Source organism: Nelumbo nucifera, chromosome 1 (assembly GCF_055504915.1).
Source record: "Nelumbo nucifera cultivar China Antique chromosome 1, China Antique-T2T, whole genome shotgun sequence".
NCBI lineage: Eukaryota > Viridiplantae > Streptophyta > Magnoliopsida > Proteales > Nelumbonaceae > Nelumbo > Nelumbo nucifera.
Genome location: NC_142649.1, coordinates 47,479,233 through 47,496,620, shown reverse-complemented (window position 1 = coordinate 47,496,620; position 17,388 = coordinate 47,479,233). Strand labels below are relative to the sequence as shown.

The 17,388-nt window shown below is 38.5% G+C and overlaps 1 protein-coding gene across 6 annotated transcripts in view; it reads right to left on the bottom strand.

Moving 5' to 3' along the window:
* Positions 1 to 17,388, bottom strand: part of LOC104590423 (putative acyl-activating enzyme 16, chloroplastic) — a 120,105-nt gene that overhangs the window by 88,358 nt on the left and 14,359 nt on the right. For all 6 annotated transcript variants that reach the window (XR_016081371.1, XR_016081372.1, XR_016081370.1 and 3 more), the window contains exons 3-5: positions 17,214 to 17,328; positions 15,224 to 15,311; positions 10,743 to 10,951 (exon numbers count right to left, since the gene is read on the bottom strand). Coding sequence is in view for 3 of the 6 variants with exons in the window: in XM_088896643.1 (XP_088752769.1) it covers positions 10,743 to 10,951; positions 15,224 to 15,311; positions 17,214 to 17,328 (412 nt within the window). In the remaining 3 variants the exon portion in view is untranslated. The remainder of the gene's footprint in view (positions 1 to 10,742; positions 10,952 to 15,223; positions 15,312 to 17,213; positions 17,329 to 17,388) is intronic.

Sequence of the window (17,388 nt, the reverse complement as noted above, 5' to 3'; positions counted from 1 at the left end):
TTATAAGATGGCTTGGCCCAGGGACCACTTAATGTAAGTGTTGGGCCTATAGGGTTCATACGATGGACTCAAGGGGTTCATTGAGATTTTCAGTGAATTTGGCTGGGCCTTGTATTAAAGGCTGGGCCGAACCCATGTGGCTGGTGTGTAGATCAATGCTTGGGTCCCACGCCATACAAAGAAGCCCAACTGGGCAGCAGATTGGAAACTAATTAAACACTGAATACTTAATGGGCCTAAAGCCCATTTCGAAGTGGGCTGATATGATCACCCATCAATGGGGCGAATTTGAGATTGCAGTTAGCAAAAAGGATTGGGCTCTTAGCCTTATCCACTCTTAGAGACCAAATTCAAATCAGATTTGAATCTGGTAACCTCCTGATAAGATCAGGAGTAAGCTAACTCTATCTGGGAAAAGGATTAAGAGTATCCCCTATCCAAATACTGATTTGGATTGGGATAACTCCTAATTAGGAGATTTCTTAATCAAGAAGAAAGGAGGAGATTTCGAATGTACCAAGAGGGAGAGAAATCAGATTTCGATCCAAGGGGTTTTGGTGAGCAAGAAAAGTTCCTGCGAATTGAGATTAGATCTCATTCTCTCCAGAAAAGAAAACAGTTCAGCCTTTTCGTTTCTGGAAATCTCCTCCTGCCGCCGCCATCTGCATTGTTGCAAGATTCGATCTTTGCAGAAAAGAAAGTCAAGAAACCAGTTCTTGACATCAGTCTTGCAAGAAAGACTGAAAGAATTCAGTGTTTAGTACATCCAGGGGATTCTTGTGAAGGATCCAGTGTGTAGGACGCACCCTGCTGGTTCTGTTCCATCCACAGCTGTGTCATCTTCAGCAGGGACAGATCTTGGAGCATTCTTTGGGCGTGAACACCAACTTTGGGAGATACTGCTTCTCCGGATCAGGTATAATCCTCCCATTTATCTTTTGGTACAGATCTGGTTTGATTAGGGTTCAAGTAGATCCTTGAATATTGTATTCTAAATTCAGGGAATATGATTCCCAGTTGGGAGAAGGTAGGAAATTTTTGAAATTCGCCCCACCCATTCCGCAACCTTTATGGCGTCCATTAGATGGATCCTACCATTCTTTCACCTTGACCTACCCATTGCTTTGAGAAAAGATAAGAGGAAATGCACAACTCATTGTATTTCCAAACACCTTTCCTACAACTTCTTGTCCCCATCCTACTATGCCTTTCTAGCCTCCATTTCCTCCCAATCCATCCCAAAGACTATTTCAGAAGCCTTAGCCACACTAGAGGGATGCTATGAATATTGAAATAGAAGGCCTCCATAAAAACAATACCTGGGATATTGTTGACTTGCCAACTGGGAAGGAAACTTGTTGGGTGCAAGTGGGTTTTCACCATCAAGTATTGTGCAGATGGGTCAATTGAGAGGTATAAGGCTCCTCTTATTGCTAAGATGACTCTGGTGAAAGTTCTTTTATCCTTAGTAGTGAGCTATGATTGGCCTTTGTATTAGTTTGATGTTAAGAATGCACTCCTGAATGGTGATCTCACTGAAGAGGTATATATGTCCCTTCCTCCTAGTATATATTGCAAGGAAATGCAAAGTAAGGTGTGTAGATTGAAGAAATCACTCTATGGCCTGAAACAATCTCCACATGCTTGGTTTGACAGGTTTAGGGCTGCTCTTGTTCAGTTCGGCTACATTCAGACTCAATTAAATCATACCCTCACTTGGATGAACTAGAACTGCTGCTGTGTAAACTAAGAAAAGATACACAGGTTCGAAGAGAAGGTGAGAGAGGAAATAAGAAGAGTGGAAGAAGAGAGAAGGAAGAGAAAGAAGGGGTTCAGATGGTGATCTGCCGCCCCATATTCTTTATTATTTATAGGCTTTGATTCCTTACAAGGATAGGATAGAAAATACATAAAGTCCTAATCCTAGTAAAACAAAATAAAGTCCTAATTCTAGTAAGACAAAAATAATATAGATAAACAATAAGGCCAGTCGGTCCAGTCTTAAAAAAAATAAGAACTAGGAAAAAACTAGGTGTGGGTATGGACCCACGAGCATGAGTGTGGGTATGAAACCCCACACGCGTGACTTTCTTCACTCCCCCTCAAGTTGGGAGTAGATATTTGTCATGCCCAACTTGCGTAAATTTGTCTCCAATTTGATCTTTGTGACTGCTTTGGTGAAGAGATCAGCTAACTGCATGTTTGAGGCAATGTAAGGAAGCCATACTTCTTGAGATACAACTCGCTCTCAAATAAAATGTTTATCAACCTCAATATGCGTAGTCCTGTCATGCTGTATTGGGTTGTGGGCAATATTAATTGTAGCCTGGTTATCACAGTATAGCATCAGAGGCTTCTCATACTCAATCTCCAACTCATTAAGCAAGGATTTCAGCCATAACACTTCTGCAACACCATTAGCAACGGATTTGTGTTCTGCTTCTACACTGGAGCGAGCAACAACACTCTATTTCTTGCTTCTCCAGGAAACAAGGTTTCCCCCCACAAATGCACAATATCCAGAGGTAGGATCTCCTGTCATCAACACATCCAGCCCAATCTGCATTTGTATACACTTCCGGTTTCATATGACCATTATTCTTGAAGAGTATACCTCTTCCTGAACATCTCTTTAAGTAGGCAAGAATCCTTTCTACTGCAAAGAGGTGGGTGGTCTTGGGAGAATGCATGTATTTACTGACAACACTAACAACATAAGAAATATTTGGTCGAGTTAGGCAAAGATAAAGAAGTTTTTCAACAAGCCTTTGGTACATAGCCTTGTCCTCAAGGAGTTCTCCACTTTCTGCACTTATCTTATGGTTAGGCTCAATGGGAGTAACTTTCCTAGGTCTTTCACTTCAAATTCCTTGTGAAGCTGTTTAAGGGCTTCAATTTCACTAGTGTCACTTCCTATTATCACAATGTCATCTACATAGACTGCAAGAAGAGTCAGCGAATGACCTGTCTTCTTAAAAAAGAGAGTGTGATCTGATTGAGCCTGTATGTATCTGAATTTGTCCAAAGCCAATCTAAACCTATCAAACCAATCTCTTGGAGATTGTTTTAGCCTGTACAAGGCCTTTTTCAAGAGGCAAACTTTCTTTCCTTCTTTTGCACTATAAAAGCCAGGATGTAAACTTCCTCTTGCAAGTCTCCGTTGAGAAAGGCATTCTTAACATCCAACTGAAGTTTTGTTGCTCTACTCAGGTCCCTTGGGAATTGGGGGCTCCATCAGGGCAGAACTTTTAGCTGTTGTACAAGGGGTGCAATTTGCAAACCAGTTGGGGGTACAACACCTAACAATCGAGGGGGATTCCAAAGTGGTGGTGGGTTGGTTGAAAAATCCTGAAGAGGCTATGTGGCGTTACAAGAATAAAATGAAGAAATTTAGTTGGTTGACAAGGAATATGTTGGTCACTGTACAGTGGGTGGGGAGATCAGCAAATACTTTGTCAAATGTGTTAGCTAAGCAAGGGGTAAATAGGGAAGAATTGTTTTGGGCTCAGTTGTGATTCTTGCTTTTCTTTCATAGTTTACTTGTAAGATTCAAGGAGGGGCTGTAGCTCGCGCCTCTCCCTGGGATGTTGTATGAACTCACTCTAAATCTGCTTCTGAATTAATAAATTTATTATCATTCATCAAAAACAACCAGCTGAAATAGTGGCCAGGAGTAGTTTGTAGCAATGGATAGAAGAACTCTGATAGTGTTCATTTTTTCAATAGGAGCAAAGGTTTCTATATAGTTTATGCCATAAGTTTGTATGAATCCCTTTGCAACCAATCTGGCCTTATACCTCTCTACAGTACCATCAGCATTATATTTCACAGTAAACACCCATCTGCATCCAACAGGTTTTTTCCCTTCAGGTTGGTTAACCAGTTCCCATGTGTTGTTCTTGACAAGAGCTTCCATCTCTACTTGCATTGCTTCCTTCCATTCAAGTATCAAAAAGGCTTCTTGCATTTTTTTGGGTATAGGAACAACAGAAATAGATGCCAAGTATGACCTGTAGGATTCTGAGAGACAATTATAGGAAAGGAATTTGGAGATGCAATGGACAGTGGATGAAGTGCAACGACGCTTCCCTTTACGAATAGCAATTGGAAGATCAAGGTCATTTGATGGTGGAGGCTGAGCATCTGTAATAGTGGGATCAACAGTGGAAGTAGTAGTGCCTAGATCTGGAGCTGTAGAAGCTGTTAGAACTTGCTCGAATTGCTATAGAGTCAACCTACATCCACCACTTTCTGTGATACACTCTTAATTCTCTGCATTTTTGACATCCTTCTTCACAACTCTCCCCCTTAGTAACTGGGACAAGAAAAGGAACTTCTGGGGGTGAAACTAAAATCCCTTCCTCACTATTCTCCCCCTGAGGAGAAGCCTTATGATAGTAGGGCGTATCCTTAAAGAAGGTGACATCCATGGACACAAAGCGCTTCCCTGAAACTAGCTCATAACAGCAATATCCCTTTTGATTTTGTGCATACCCAAGGAAAATACACTTACTGGCTCATAACAACAATATTCTTCTTCTTCTTCTTTTTCTTCTTCTCCTTCTTCTTCTTCTTCCTTCTTTTTCTTCCATTATCTGAATTATTGCAGGTGTAATTTTCTACTACAACAATACGAAGCAATGAACTCAAAACTTTGTTGCATGTATGAAGTCGAGATTTATCCAAGTTCCATTGTAAGAAATCCAAATTCATTAATGTATGGCCATGCTTGGGATCATGTTTCCCATAGTAGAAATCACTGGTTGCAGTTTTAGATAAATTCCTTGTGAAGAGAAAGAAGAAGAAGATGAAGAGTTTCAGCAGTAGAGAAGAAAAGAGGAGAATAAAAAGGAGTAGGATGTCAACCAAAATTTAATTAGTTCTAGCTGCCAACCAATCTTTGTATTATATACTCAACTTAAAAAAATAAGAGATTACAAGAATGCCCTTAGTAGGGCGGCTACTTAAGTAGCTGAACAATTACAACTTAAAAACATAAACTAATGGGCCAAAAGCCCAATAACTTCCTAACTTAACAACTTAAAAATAAGAAATAAATAACTGGGCCCAACAACTAAAAATCGGCCCAACTCAACACACCCACTCAAGTTGGGAGTAAATGTCACACATTCCCAACTTGCGTAGATCAAGCTCCAGCTTGTTTTTTGCACCACCTTTTGTGAGAACATCAGCAAGCTGCAGATCAGACGCAATGTATAGGAGACAAACTTCCCCAAAAGTCACCCTTTCTCTGATGAAGTGTCTATCAACTTCAATGTGCTTTGTCCGGTCTCCTAACAAGGAACGGATCCAGAGAAGTTCTGAAACTCCATGTGCCATGGCCCTGTATTCAGCTTCTGCACTTGATCTTGCCACCACTGTCTGTTTCTTACTTTTCCACGAGACTAAGTTACCCCCAACGAGGGTGTAGATTCCTAAAGTAGATCTCCTGTCATCAAGGCATCTTGCCCCATCTGTATAAGCCTCTAGCTTCAACTGTCCATGATCAACAAACAATATGCCTTTGCCTAGGTGTCGCTTCAGACAAAAAAGAATCCTGTCAACAGCCTCCCAATGCTGGACTCGAGGAGCATGCATATATTGCTTACCACACACTACATAGGAGATGTCTGGTCTTGTCATACACAAATATAGCAACTGCCCACAAGTATCTAATATCTCCCAATGTCCTTTACCACCTCACTTTCAGATGCATTAATTCTATGATTCTGATCAATAGGAGTACTGATTGCCTTTGTTCCAAGCTTCATTATTTCTTGTAAAAGATCCAAAACATACTTCCTTGATAAATAAAAATTCCATGTTTTGATCTTGCAACTTCAATGCCAAAGAAGTACCTAAGCTTTCCAAGATCCTTAATTTCAAATTCTCTGTGTAGATTCTTCTTCAAACTATCAATCTCACTTAGGTTATTCCCTGTGACAACAATATCATCCACATTTATAATTAGGACTGACATCAAGAATCCCCTCCGCTTCACATACAAGGTATGGTCAGATTGAGTCTAAGTGTAGCCAAAAGCAATCAATGCCTTCCTGAACTTGTCAAACCATGCTCTGGGTGACTGCTTTAGACCATAAAGTGACTTCTTAAGTCTGCATACCTTTCCCTTTTCAGCATCACTACAGAAACCAGCAGGAAGATCCATATACACTTCCTCTTGCAGATCTCCATTTAGGAAAGCATTCTTCACATCAAGTTGAAACAAGGGCCAAGAGTATGTGGCAGCAAGAGGAAGAAGTATCCGAATAGAAGTCATCTTTGCAACTGGTGCAAAGGTCTCTAAGTAATCAATTCCATAGGTTTGTGTGTACTCTTTTAAAACAAGTCTGGCCTTATACTTTTCTATACTTCCATCTTCCTTATATTTGACTGTGTAAACCCATCTGCATCTAACAGTCTCCTTGCCCTCAAGTAGATCCACAATCTCCCATGTTTGATTCTTAATTAAGGCTTACATCTCTTCCTGCATAGCTGTCTTCCACTCAGGTTTGGAAAGAGCCTCACTGACACCCTTAGGTATAGACACAGTCAAGAGAGGAAATGAAAACACGGTAGGAAGGAGAAAGTCCACTGTAGGATAAATACTGTGAAATACAATGAGCAATACACTTTTTCTTCCCTTTTCAAAAAGCAACAGGAAGGTCCAGGTTATCTGTAATGGGATTAGTAGAATCAATGGGAATTGAAACAGTAGAGGGATCAAGAGGAATACCTGAATCCGTGTCAGCTGAATCTGGAGTCTCCAAGGAACCGACAAGAAGTGATGTGAGTTCTGTTGTAGTGGAATCAACCTCCCTGTGAAGTCTCTGTCGTGAGTAACACTAAGAAGCAGGACGCAAGGGAGGTGGTAAGGTAGGTGACATAGAAGGATCAGACACAGGAGTGAAGACAGGAACTAGAACTGGAAGAGGGATAGACTGCTCACTCACTTCCCCAAATCAGTACCCTTTCTGATTTTCTACATATCCAAGGAAGACACACTTCTTTGACTTCGGATCAAGCTTCGAACGATGAGGACCAAGAATATGTGAAAAGCAAACACACTCAAACACTCTGAGAGGAATATGGAACATCTCCCCCTCAGGAAAAACGAGACTGAATGGGGTGCTGAATCCAAGTATACGGGAGGGCACCCTGTTAATCAAAAAGACTACTGTGAAAACTGCATCACCCCAAAAACGAACTGGAATAGTAGATGTGATCATCATGCTTCTTGCAATCTCAACAATGTGCCTATTCTTCCTCTCTACAACACCATTCTGCTGTGGACTATAAGAATGGCTGCTCTGATAAACAACACATATTCTAACAAATACGAAGCAAGATGTTTTTAAAAATATTCCCTTGCATTATCTGATCCGAACACCTTTACTCGTATCCCAAACTGTGTTAGCACCATCTGATGAAATTGCCTTACCAAGGATGGTACCTCATCTCGGGATCTCATTAAGTAAATCCAAGAATATCGAGAAAAATCATCCACAATAGGAGAAAACATCGATAACCACCCATAAAAGGAACATGATAAGGTCCCCACACATCAAAATGAATAATATCAAAAGGAGATGAACATCTTTTATTACTAGCTTTAAAGGAATGTCTACAATGTTTTCCAAGTTGACAACCTTCACACTCTATTCTTGACAAATTAACAGACACAAAAGGCTTTGGAAACAAGAAACTCAAAAAACAAAAAGACAAATGACCTAAACGATTATGCCAAAGCATAACCTGACTTACTGACCCTGATTCACTATCCCTGACATGATGACCCTGATGAGGAGGAAGCACATCCAGGAGGTAGATTTCATTCTCTTCATGACCACTCCCAATCGTCCTCTTTGAATCCAGATCCTGCAAAATATAATGACCAGGAGAAAAAATTACAGAACAGTTCAGGTTCTTAGTCAAACTACTAACAGATAACAGGTTAGTATTCAATTTGGCAACATGAAGGACAAAGGGAAGGGAAATGGAATCATTAATCTTGACAGACCCCTCCTCAGCAATGGGAACATGAGATTCATCAATTGTGGAGACTTTGTCTCTGCCAGAACAAAGCTGGTAAGAGGAAAAGATAGTGGAACTATGAGTCATGTGCTTTGAGGCTCCAGAATCTATAATCCAAGGAGATCCCTCCTTACCTATAGTGCAATGGCATGTGAACTACCTGTGAGTGAGCAAAGGAAGTAGAGTGTGCTCCACCAGAACCACCTGTAGCTGGCTATCCACCTATTACTTAATTAGAACTGACTGTATCCCACTGATTCAGGAACTGCCCATATCTCTCAAGTTCAGCCCTCACTGCAGCAGCTGCAACAGACTCTAGAGTAGCTATAGTGGGAGGAGCCGGTATGTTACCAGTGACTACCATGTGAGCATTTCCCTTCTTGTTTTTGAGTCTATTCGGCACCAGATGAGGATGAAGTTTCCAACAAGTATCTCTTGTGTGTTTAGGCTTCTTACTGTAGTCACAAATTAAATCATTTTTATCTTCCTTCTTGATTTCACTGCCACCCCGGTCTCCACTTTGTTTAGGTCTTACAGTACTAACCAAGGCAGATTGATCAAAACTAGAATTTTCATCATCACATTTCTCCTGCTCTCTTCCCCTGACACAAAGGCATATGCCTGGGAGAGAGTAACACTGTCCCTGGAAAGAATATGTTGTCTTGCAAAATCATACTCGGGATTAAGGCCAACAAGAAATTCAAAAACCCTATACTTCTCTAGGAGCTTCTAGTAGGCAACTGCATCCTTAGTGGTTTCCCAAACAACTGTCTCCAGATGGTCAATCTCCTGCCACAGGGTTTTAAGGGCTGAAAAATAAACAGCAATAGGTCTATGTCCCTGCCTTGTAGCAATAATCTAATTTCTCAACTCATAAGTCCTAGCAACATTCTACCTCTGTGAATAGGTTTCTACAACCCCATCCCATATTTCCTTAGTTGTATTTGCCCACAAAAAAATTTTACTTATTTGGGGCAGCATCGAATAACACAGCCAAGTCATCACCATATAGTTTTCTTGTACCTGTCGGGAGCTGTTAGTTTTGGGTTTCACTTCTTTACCAATGATATACCCTAACATCCCACGAGAACCAATGGCCATCTTTGCAAATTGTGACCATTCTAAGTAATTTGAACCATCCAACTTAACTGTAGTAATGGTTCCAGCCTCGAAAAGTTCTCTGGCACCTCCTCTCACTGGTCTCATTTCACTCCCAGGCTTGTTTTCAACTCCGCTACCTCCATAATTATCAAAATGGGGGTAGAAGGTTACTGTAATATGCAAGAATATCAAATAAATCACTTTTGGTACCAACGATACCCTTCTGGTGCCCTAGATGGTCCTCTCACAAAAGATTCCTTTTCTACGAAACGGGAGAAGAGAGAGAAGAGGTAGCCTCTCTCTCCAAAAACCTCCAAAACAGGCAAGACTTGAACTGCCCCCCCAAAAAACTCCAAGGAACCCTAAAAAATTAGGGCACCACTTCCTAGGTCAAAATTGAAGAGTCCAACAGAAACAAGACTCTCCCCCTTTCTCCAGTTTTTCCTAATTTTGATGGGAAACCCTAAACTAGCTACAGGGCAAAAGAGATCCACCAAAAAATCCAAAAACTGGGCTTACCTGAGATCTTTGATCAGCCTATTAAATCACCATGCAGTCGGTCGATCTAGGGCTGCATGATAGAACAGCTCAAGGAACCTTCAGCCTGCTCTGATACCAAGTAAAAATCACTGATTGCAGTTTTAGATAAATTCCTTGTGAAGAGAAAGAAGAAGAAGATGAAGAGTTTCAGCAGTAGAGAAGAAAAGAGGAGAAGAAAAAGGAGTAGAATGTCAACCAGAATTGAATTAGTTCTAGCCGCCAACCCCTCTTTGTATTATATACTCAACTTAAAAGAATAAGAGATTACAAGAATGCCCTTAGTAAGGCGGCTACTTAAGTAGCTGAACAGTTACAACTTAAAAACATAAACTAATGGGCCTAAAGCCCAACAACTTCCTAACTTAACAACTTAAAAATAAGAAATAAATAACTGGGCCCAATAACTAGAAATCGTCTCAACTCAACACCCATAAAGCTATTTTGTCAGAGTTGGGGCTCTAGTTGTTAAAGAAAACTCATTTAAGAGGAGATTGATTTTAAGTTCTCTATTAGATGCAGAGATCTCTAAAGCAACATTTGCTTTTGCATTTTCTTATATCCTCCCATTTGCTCTGTTTCATTCTCAATTGAATGGTTTCTTGATCTCCAATAAGGACCAATAACAGCAATTTAATGAAAAAGAAAAAAAAAAAGGAAAAGGAGATTTATCACTGCAAAGGCACATGTGTTGTCTCCTCCAAATATTATCTTTCATCTTTCTCATCATCATCTTCTCCTCTTTTTCAATTCTACTTTTCCTTTCGCTTTTTCATTTCTTTTCCCAACAGTTGAGTTGTCATGTTGAGGGCATTGACCAGTATCAGGTTGTAATTATCACAATAGTACATAAGGAATTAGGGATAGAGATTGATACTAGTCCATAGATGTATCCACAATATATATGTGGACATCAGCCAATATGACCAACAATTAAAAGACATCAGCCAATAAGTTTTAATATTTTAATTTTTGGTCCATAGATAAAATGCAATGGACATGAAAAGAAAAAGAGCAAAGCAAAATACAATAATATCTGCTCTCAAATTTACTTTTTCCAGAAACATTACCTTTATTAGTTTCAAGCAGGACCCTCCGACTCTCTCTTCCCAAATCTATAATCTCATTATAGTTAAAAATAGTTAAGCCCTCGATTACATAATTAGAAAGGCATGATTTCTCCCCCCAAAGAAGAATCACAGATCTTATCACTGCCTTGGAAGAGAAACCTTCTGCAATCCGCTTGAAGAAATCCGGATTGTCCATGATGAGTGCAGTACTGTAATCATAAGAAGCAAAATAAAGCAGATGATCAGCAATACTTTAAAGGGTGAAGACTGGTTGAGAGACCAAGTTATGGATCCAATTAACAAGTTTCCATAAAATTGATCAAGCATGTAAAGAAAAATAGAACAGAATATACCCTTCAAACAACAAGCAAATTAAACACACTTAATCCTTTTTAGAAGACTTTATCTGCTTCCTCAGAAAATCACCACCTTTGCATTATATTAGAATTTATAGGAAGAGAAAAATAACCATATATAAATTTGAGGAAACCCAGAAGGAAATCCATCAGTAAATTTAAGACAATCTTTTATGCTCCTCAGGAAGATTTGAAGCGACTTCGACTACCTGACTTTTTCCTACACCTGAGAGGTGGTGCATTGTTGCTAACAGAGTTCAAAGATACAAAATCACAGAATTTTGAAAGGTATTGGAAGGGGATTTTAATTTGTGTACTTAAATATTATTATACTTATTGGAGAAAAAGGCAAAACTGTTTTTCATTTCTCCTGCTGTAGTACATTTTTTACGAGTAACTTCAACTTTATTAATATAAACTTAAAAAGAAAGATATAGTACAACCAACCATTGATAGGGTAGTGATAGGGTAGTGATTACTACCCTATCTTAATGATAATAAACAAGTTACAAACAAGCCAAATACATTAAATTTCTAGTATCCATCCCCTTTCTTAGCTAATTTGTCAGCCAATCCATTTTCTGATCTTAGCATTCGTTGAGTCTTCAAATCTATGCTCTTTGTTAGCCAATTAATCTATTTCATTTCATTTCTATAAACCCACACCACTTACTTCCTGTTTTCCAAGGAGAGGAACAGACTGTGAGTTCTCCCCGAAACTCTCCCCCTGAGGAGAACCATCAGAGAAAAAGTATGTAGACTCAGAAAAGGTAACATCCATAGTGACAAATCTGCTCCCCAACACAAGATCATAACAATACCCCTTTTGGTTTTCAGCATACCCAAGGAAAACACATTTCTTTGCCTTAGGATCCAATTTCTTGCGATGGGATCCAAGAATGTAAACAAAGGAAGCACACCCAAAAACCCTCAGAGGTATATGAAACATCTCCCCATCCGGAAAAAGAAGATTGAATGGCACCTTAAACCCTAAAGTACGTAAAAGGACACAGTTAAATTTGTATCAGAAACCGGGGACCCTCAATTCAAGAATGGACTAAGGGCTGAGATCAAGAAAGAGATGGTAACTACTCGAGTCTTTGACTTTGAGGATGCTTGCCAAGTTGTTGTCAAAATTGAGAAGAGTTTAAAGCAAACAAATACAAGGCAATTTGTATCACAAGCCGAGGAGTATGTAGCTCATAAGCAAGCTGATGGGGGAAAGACTTCTAGGTTGGAATATTCTAATACCAACTCTAATAAGCCTAGTGGGTCTAGACCTTATCAAGGTTCAAAATTTCGATACGTATCGTATTAGGGGCTTCCCAATACACCCCTACAAGGGGCATTTCGGTGTTTAACCTAGTTCAGGAGGTAGACAGGCCTTAAACCAGCCCTTCTGAACCAGGTTTAAAAAAAATAAAAAATAGAGGAGCAAGCCCCGATACAGTCCGATATGCCCCTACCGACATATCGGGTTGTATCGATATTTTGAACCTTGGACCTTATCAAAGGCTAAATATAAGAGTAAATCAGTTGCTAGTGGTGTTACTCAAAAAAAAGAAAAAAAAAAAAAAACCTGATACTAATTGCTTTAGATGTGGAGGAAAGGGACATATAGCTTACCAATGTCCTACCAAAAGCCTTCATATCATTTATGAAGAAGGCATTAAAACGGTAGATGACCCAAGTGGTGACTTAGATAAAGAAGAGGATTATTCCTTCACTAATGATGATGCTTTAGATGAAGACAACAACTATGTTGGTGTAGTTCGGTGTATTCTTGCATCCCCAAAGGAAGAAATCAAAGAAGATTGGCTTCGTACAGTAATATTTCAAACTATAGTAAAGAGTGGAGATAAGTATTGTAAGCTTATCATAGATGGTGGCAGTAGTATAAATGTGATTTCTGGAGGCACTATGGATCTACTAAAGTTGACACCACAACCATACAAGATTGCTTGGTTGATAAGACAACAATTCCGATAACTAAATGAACCCTTGGTTACTATTTCTTTTGGTAGTTATTTTGATTCTATTTGGTGCGACATTGTTCCTATGAATATTACACACATTTTGCTTGGAAGGCCTTGGTTGTATGACAGGGATATCTACCACTGTGGAAGGGAGAACACCTATCACTTCCTATTTAATGGGAAGTGAGTTATCATGAAGCCAATGTCACCGGAAGTTATTAAAAGGCATGCTAGACCACCTCAAAAGGAGACTACAGCCCAAGGGCCTATTACTGAATCTAAGAAAAACCCACTGCATTTGCTCTCCAGAAAAGAGTTTGAAGTAGAAAGCAAGGAGACAGGAGTTGTATATGTTGTAATATCCAAGGAGGTAAAGCAAGTAGATGTTGTTCCACCTACTGAAATGCCTAAAGAAGTGGTCCAAGTGTTGGAAGAGTTTTCATATTTGGCACTAGAAGAGCTACCTAATGAGTAACCTCCCATGAGAGACATTCAACATGCTATTGACTTGCCCATCTTACCAGCTTATCGTATGAATCCTATAGAGCAAGCTGAACTTAAACGGCAAGTTGATGACCTCCTAAAAGAAAGGTTTTATTAGAGAAAGCCTTAGTCCATGTGTTGTTCCAACTCTTCTCACTCCAAAGCAAGATGGTTCTTGGCATATGTGTGTTGATAGTAGAGCAATCAACAAGATTACTATCAAGTATATGTTTCTAATTCCTAGGCTTGATGACATGCTTGATATGATGGCTAGAGCGACCATTTTTTCTAAGATCAATCTAAGCAATGGCTATCATCAATTACAGATTAGGCCTAGTGATGAGTGGAAGACAATATTTAAGACAAAAGATGGATTATATGAGAGGTTAGTTATGCCATTTGGACTAACCAAAGCCCCTAGTACTTTCATGAGGATGATGACCCAGGTACTTTAATCCTTCATTGGTTGTTTCCTAGTTGTTTATTTTGATGATATTCTTATATATAGCCATAGTCCAGAAGAGCATATTTATCATCTACGTCAAGTGATAAGAGTTTTACGCCAGGAGAAACTCTACATCAACTTAAAGAAATGCTCTTTCATGTCACCCAAAGTTATATTTTTGGGGTTTGTTGCTTCAGCTAAAGGCATAAGTGTTGATCCCGAGAAAGTAAAGTCTATCTTAGAATGGCCCCTCCCTATCAATATTCAAGAGGTTAAAAGCTTCCACGGCCTAGCAACTTTTTATAGAATATTTATTAAGGGGTTCAGCACTATCAAGGCTCCAATTGCTGATGCAATGAAAAGAGGTGAATTTAATTGCACCAAGGTAGCAAGAAAGGCATTTGAGACTATCAAGAAGAAAATGACAGAAGCACCTATTTTACAACTTCCAGACTTCTCTAAAGTCTTTGAAGTGGCATGTGATGTATCCGGTGTAGGAATTGGAGGGGTTTTCATGCAGGAAGGCCATCCCATTGCATTTCATAGTGAGAAATTAAATGAAGCCAAGCAGAATTATTCAACTTACGACAAGGAGTTATATGCAGTAGTGCAAGTTCTACAAAATTCGTGACACTAAATATCTAAGGAGTTTGTGCTCTATTTAGATCATGAAGCTTTAAAGTACTTGAATTCCCAAAAGAAACTAAATGACTTGGACATTCATGGAATAATATCTAAGGAGTCGGGCCATTATATTTCTGTTATAAGAAACAATAATAAGAAACAAATACATAACGGAAATAAAATGGGCCCAAGCCCATACTATTAACTCTCACAACAGGCTATACGAATACTATGGCTAATACCTCTAGCCAAGTTTTGGTTTCAGGGAAGATGGTTGGTAGAGGGCGTACGGTGGATGGTTTCTACATCTTGGAGCAGTTGACAATTGATAAGGCATCATATCCTATGAGTTTGTAAAGTCCATATGTTTTGTCCTAAAATAAAAGCCATTATTGGTTAGGTCATTTTTCATTTTTTACCATACTTGTAATAGAAATTAGCTGATAGAGAACTTTTGCCTTAGTAACCTAGTTGTAAAATGACAATTTAAAGATCATAACATTATAGCTTACAGAAAGCTTTGCTAATATCATGTATAAATTGAACTTAGGAATCAAATATCCATTAAAATGGCAATGATAAAAATGGCATACTGACCTCTCTGAATGATTATATATCTGCAATAATTCTTCAGTAGATGACCTTGTTCCCCTCACTACATTAATTGCTCCAATAGCCATGATCCCTATGCAAAAATGATGTTGCAAGGTCAGTGTTGATCAATGTTTAGAGAACCAGACAGGAACAGCCAGTTGGACCGAAAAAACCATAAATTAATCCATTGACCGGTTCAGTCATACCCTATAAACAATCCGACCAGTTTCTCCAACCAGAGAACCGGTGAACCAGTCCCGGTTTTATAAAACTGGCCATTTTCTCAATTCATTTTTACCTATATGCAGATTTCCAAAGGCCATAGCTTTGTGCTAAATTGTCTAAGGCATCTTGTCCCACTATTTTTGCCAAAAAAAACTTTTCATCTCAAGTCTTAATTTTTAATATAAAAATTGAAACTATAATAAAAATACACATTTTATATGCAGAATATAATTATATATTTTATATATAATTAATATTATTATGTATATTATATATATATATATATATATATATATTATATTGTGGTGGTGTCACAGGTTGACTGGGTTGACCTAGCACCCATCCAATTGAACCAGTGAAACATGACCTGGAGGGAAAAATGATTCTACCTCCGGTCCAGTTCTCTAAACATTTGCATTGATTATTGCTCATGTGTATAGACTAGCATAACTAACTCATCATCAAAATCTTCACCTAACTATATGGTGTCTGCTACATGAATCCTGTGTCACCATTCCATTCTGTTCAGTGCCATGGACTAGCATAACTATCTACAATACTTAAATGGAATGTACAATACTCGTATATAATAAAACAAAAAATAGTGATTTAATGAATTAACGCATTGATGCAGAAGCCAAACAGTCAAAACTAAATTATTTTTGGGTTTTTATGTATTCTTATATATTAAATAATATGAGTATTTTGGTCATTGTACATGTTGAATGTTGGGTCCATCATATTAGTTTGATTCATCGAGTAATGGTTTAGTTGTGCTTAAAATTTCAGTTATTGGTAGAGTTAATCTAAATTCTAAATTTGGAGTTTGGAGTATACATTGCAGAACCATAATAACGAGTTTCATTACTTTAACAATGAGCATGTCTGGCTCAAGACAGTCAAGGTAGGTGTAATGTTCCAAAAATACAGCTAATGAATTTTGAAGATTATTTTCTGCTTCTGTGACTTTTGGAGAGTGGTGCCAAAAGCCCTACAGTAATTTTAAGGAACTGTAGGGAGCAATTCTTAGGGTTTTCTTTGTTCTAGTTTTTCTCTTCCAAGTTTTTTCTAAGATCAGCCATTCGCAGTCATCAAACACCTGGAAAAGACAATCAAAGACTAGTATTCACAACATAAAATAAAGGATTGAACTAAACCCAGTTAGGTGTATCTCAATTTCCTTTAATTGTCAGCTTTCTCGTACTTTCTCTAGAGAGAAATTTCTCTCTCTAAATCATTCATATTAAACTTTGATAGAAAAAAAAAAAAAAACAGATTTGATTCAGCCATTCCCCTTATCATATAAACCCAGGTTTATTTCTTCCTCTCTTTTCTTGCACCTTCTCTTTTAACTTCATCAATCCAAACTATTATTATTTACTCTTCTTTCTGTTTGATATAAAGCAAGTCTAGCCAGTAGTCTTTCAACGAATCTGTCAATGACTGGTCACAAAATCTCAGTCTTGTCAAACTGCTTTTGTTTATAGTATATTCCCCCATTAAACAAATTTCCTCTTTTCCCAGTCAAAAGATATTATATCAACATTCTTGATCCTTGTTCCCTTTCCACTATTGGATCCCATATAGCACAAACATAAAGATTTACAATATGTTCAGGCTTCTGAAGTTCACTTGACCATATTCTTACCCTTGTTTAGGGAGAACCAAGAATTTCAAACATCCACCACCATTATGGTATATGACAAATGTAGGTTGCAAAAAGAAAATGTTAATAATAAGGTTAAAGAATAAGACCATTAGAGTGTACCTTGATCTGCAATGAGCCACCTGCATGAGTTGTCAGCAAAAAGTGCTACTTTTTCATCTGGTTTTATTCCAATAACTCTTAGGCCTTCTGCGAAATTCAAAATTTCCTGCTCGAGCTGTCATTGGCCAAGGAAAAGACTTGAGCAGAGCCTATAAAGAATTAACTTGTTCTATTG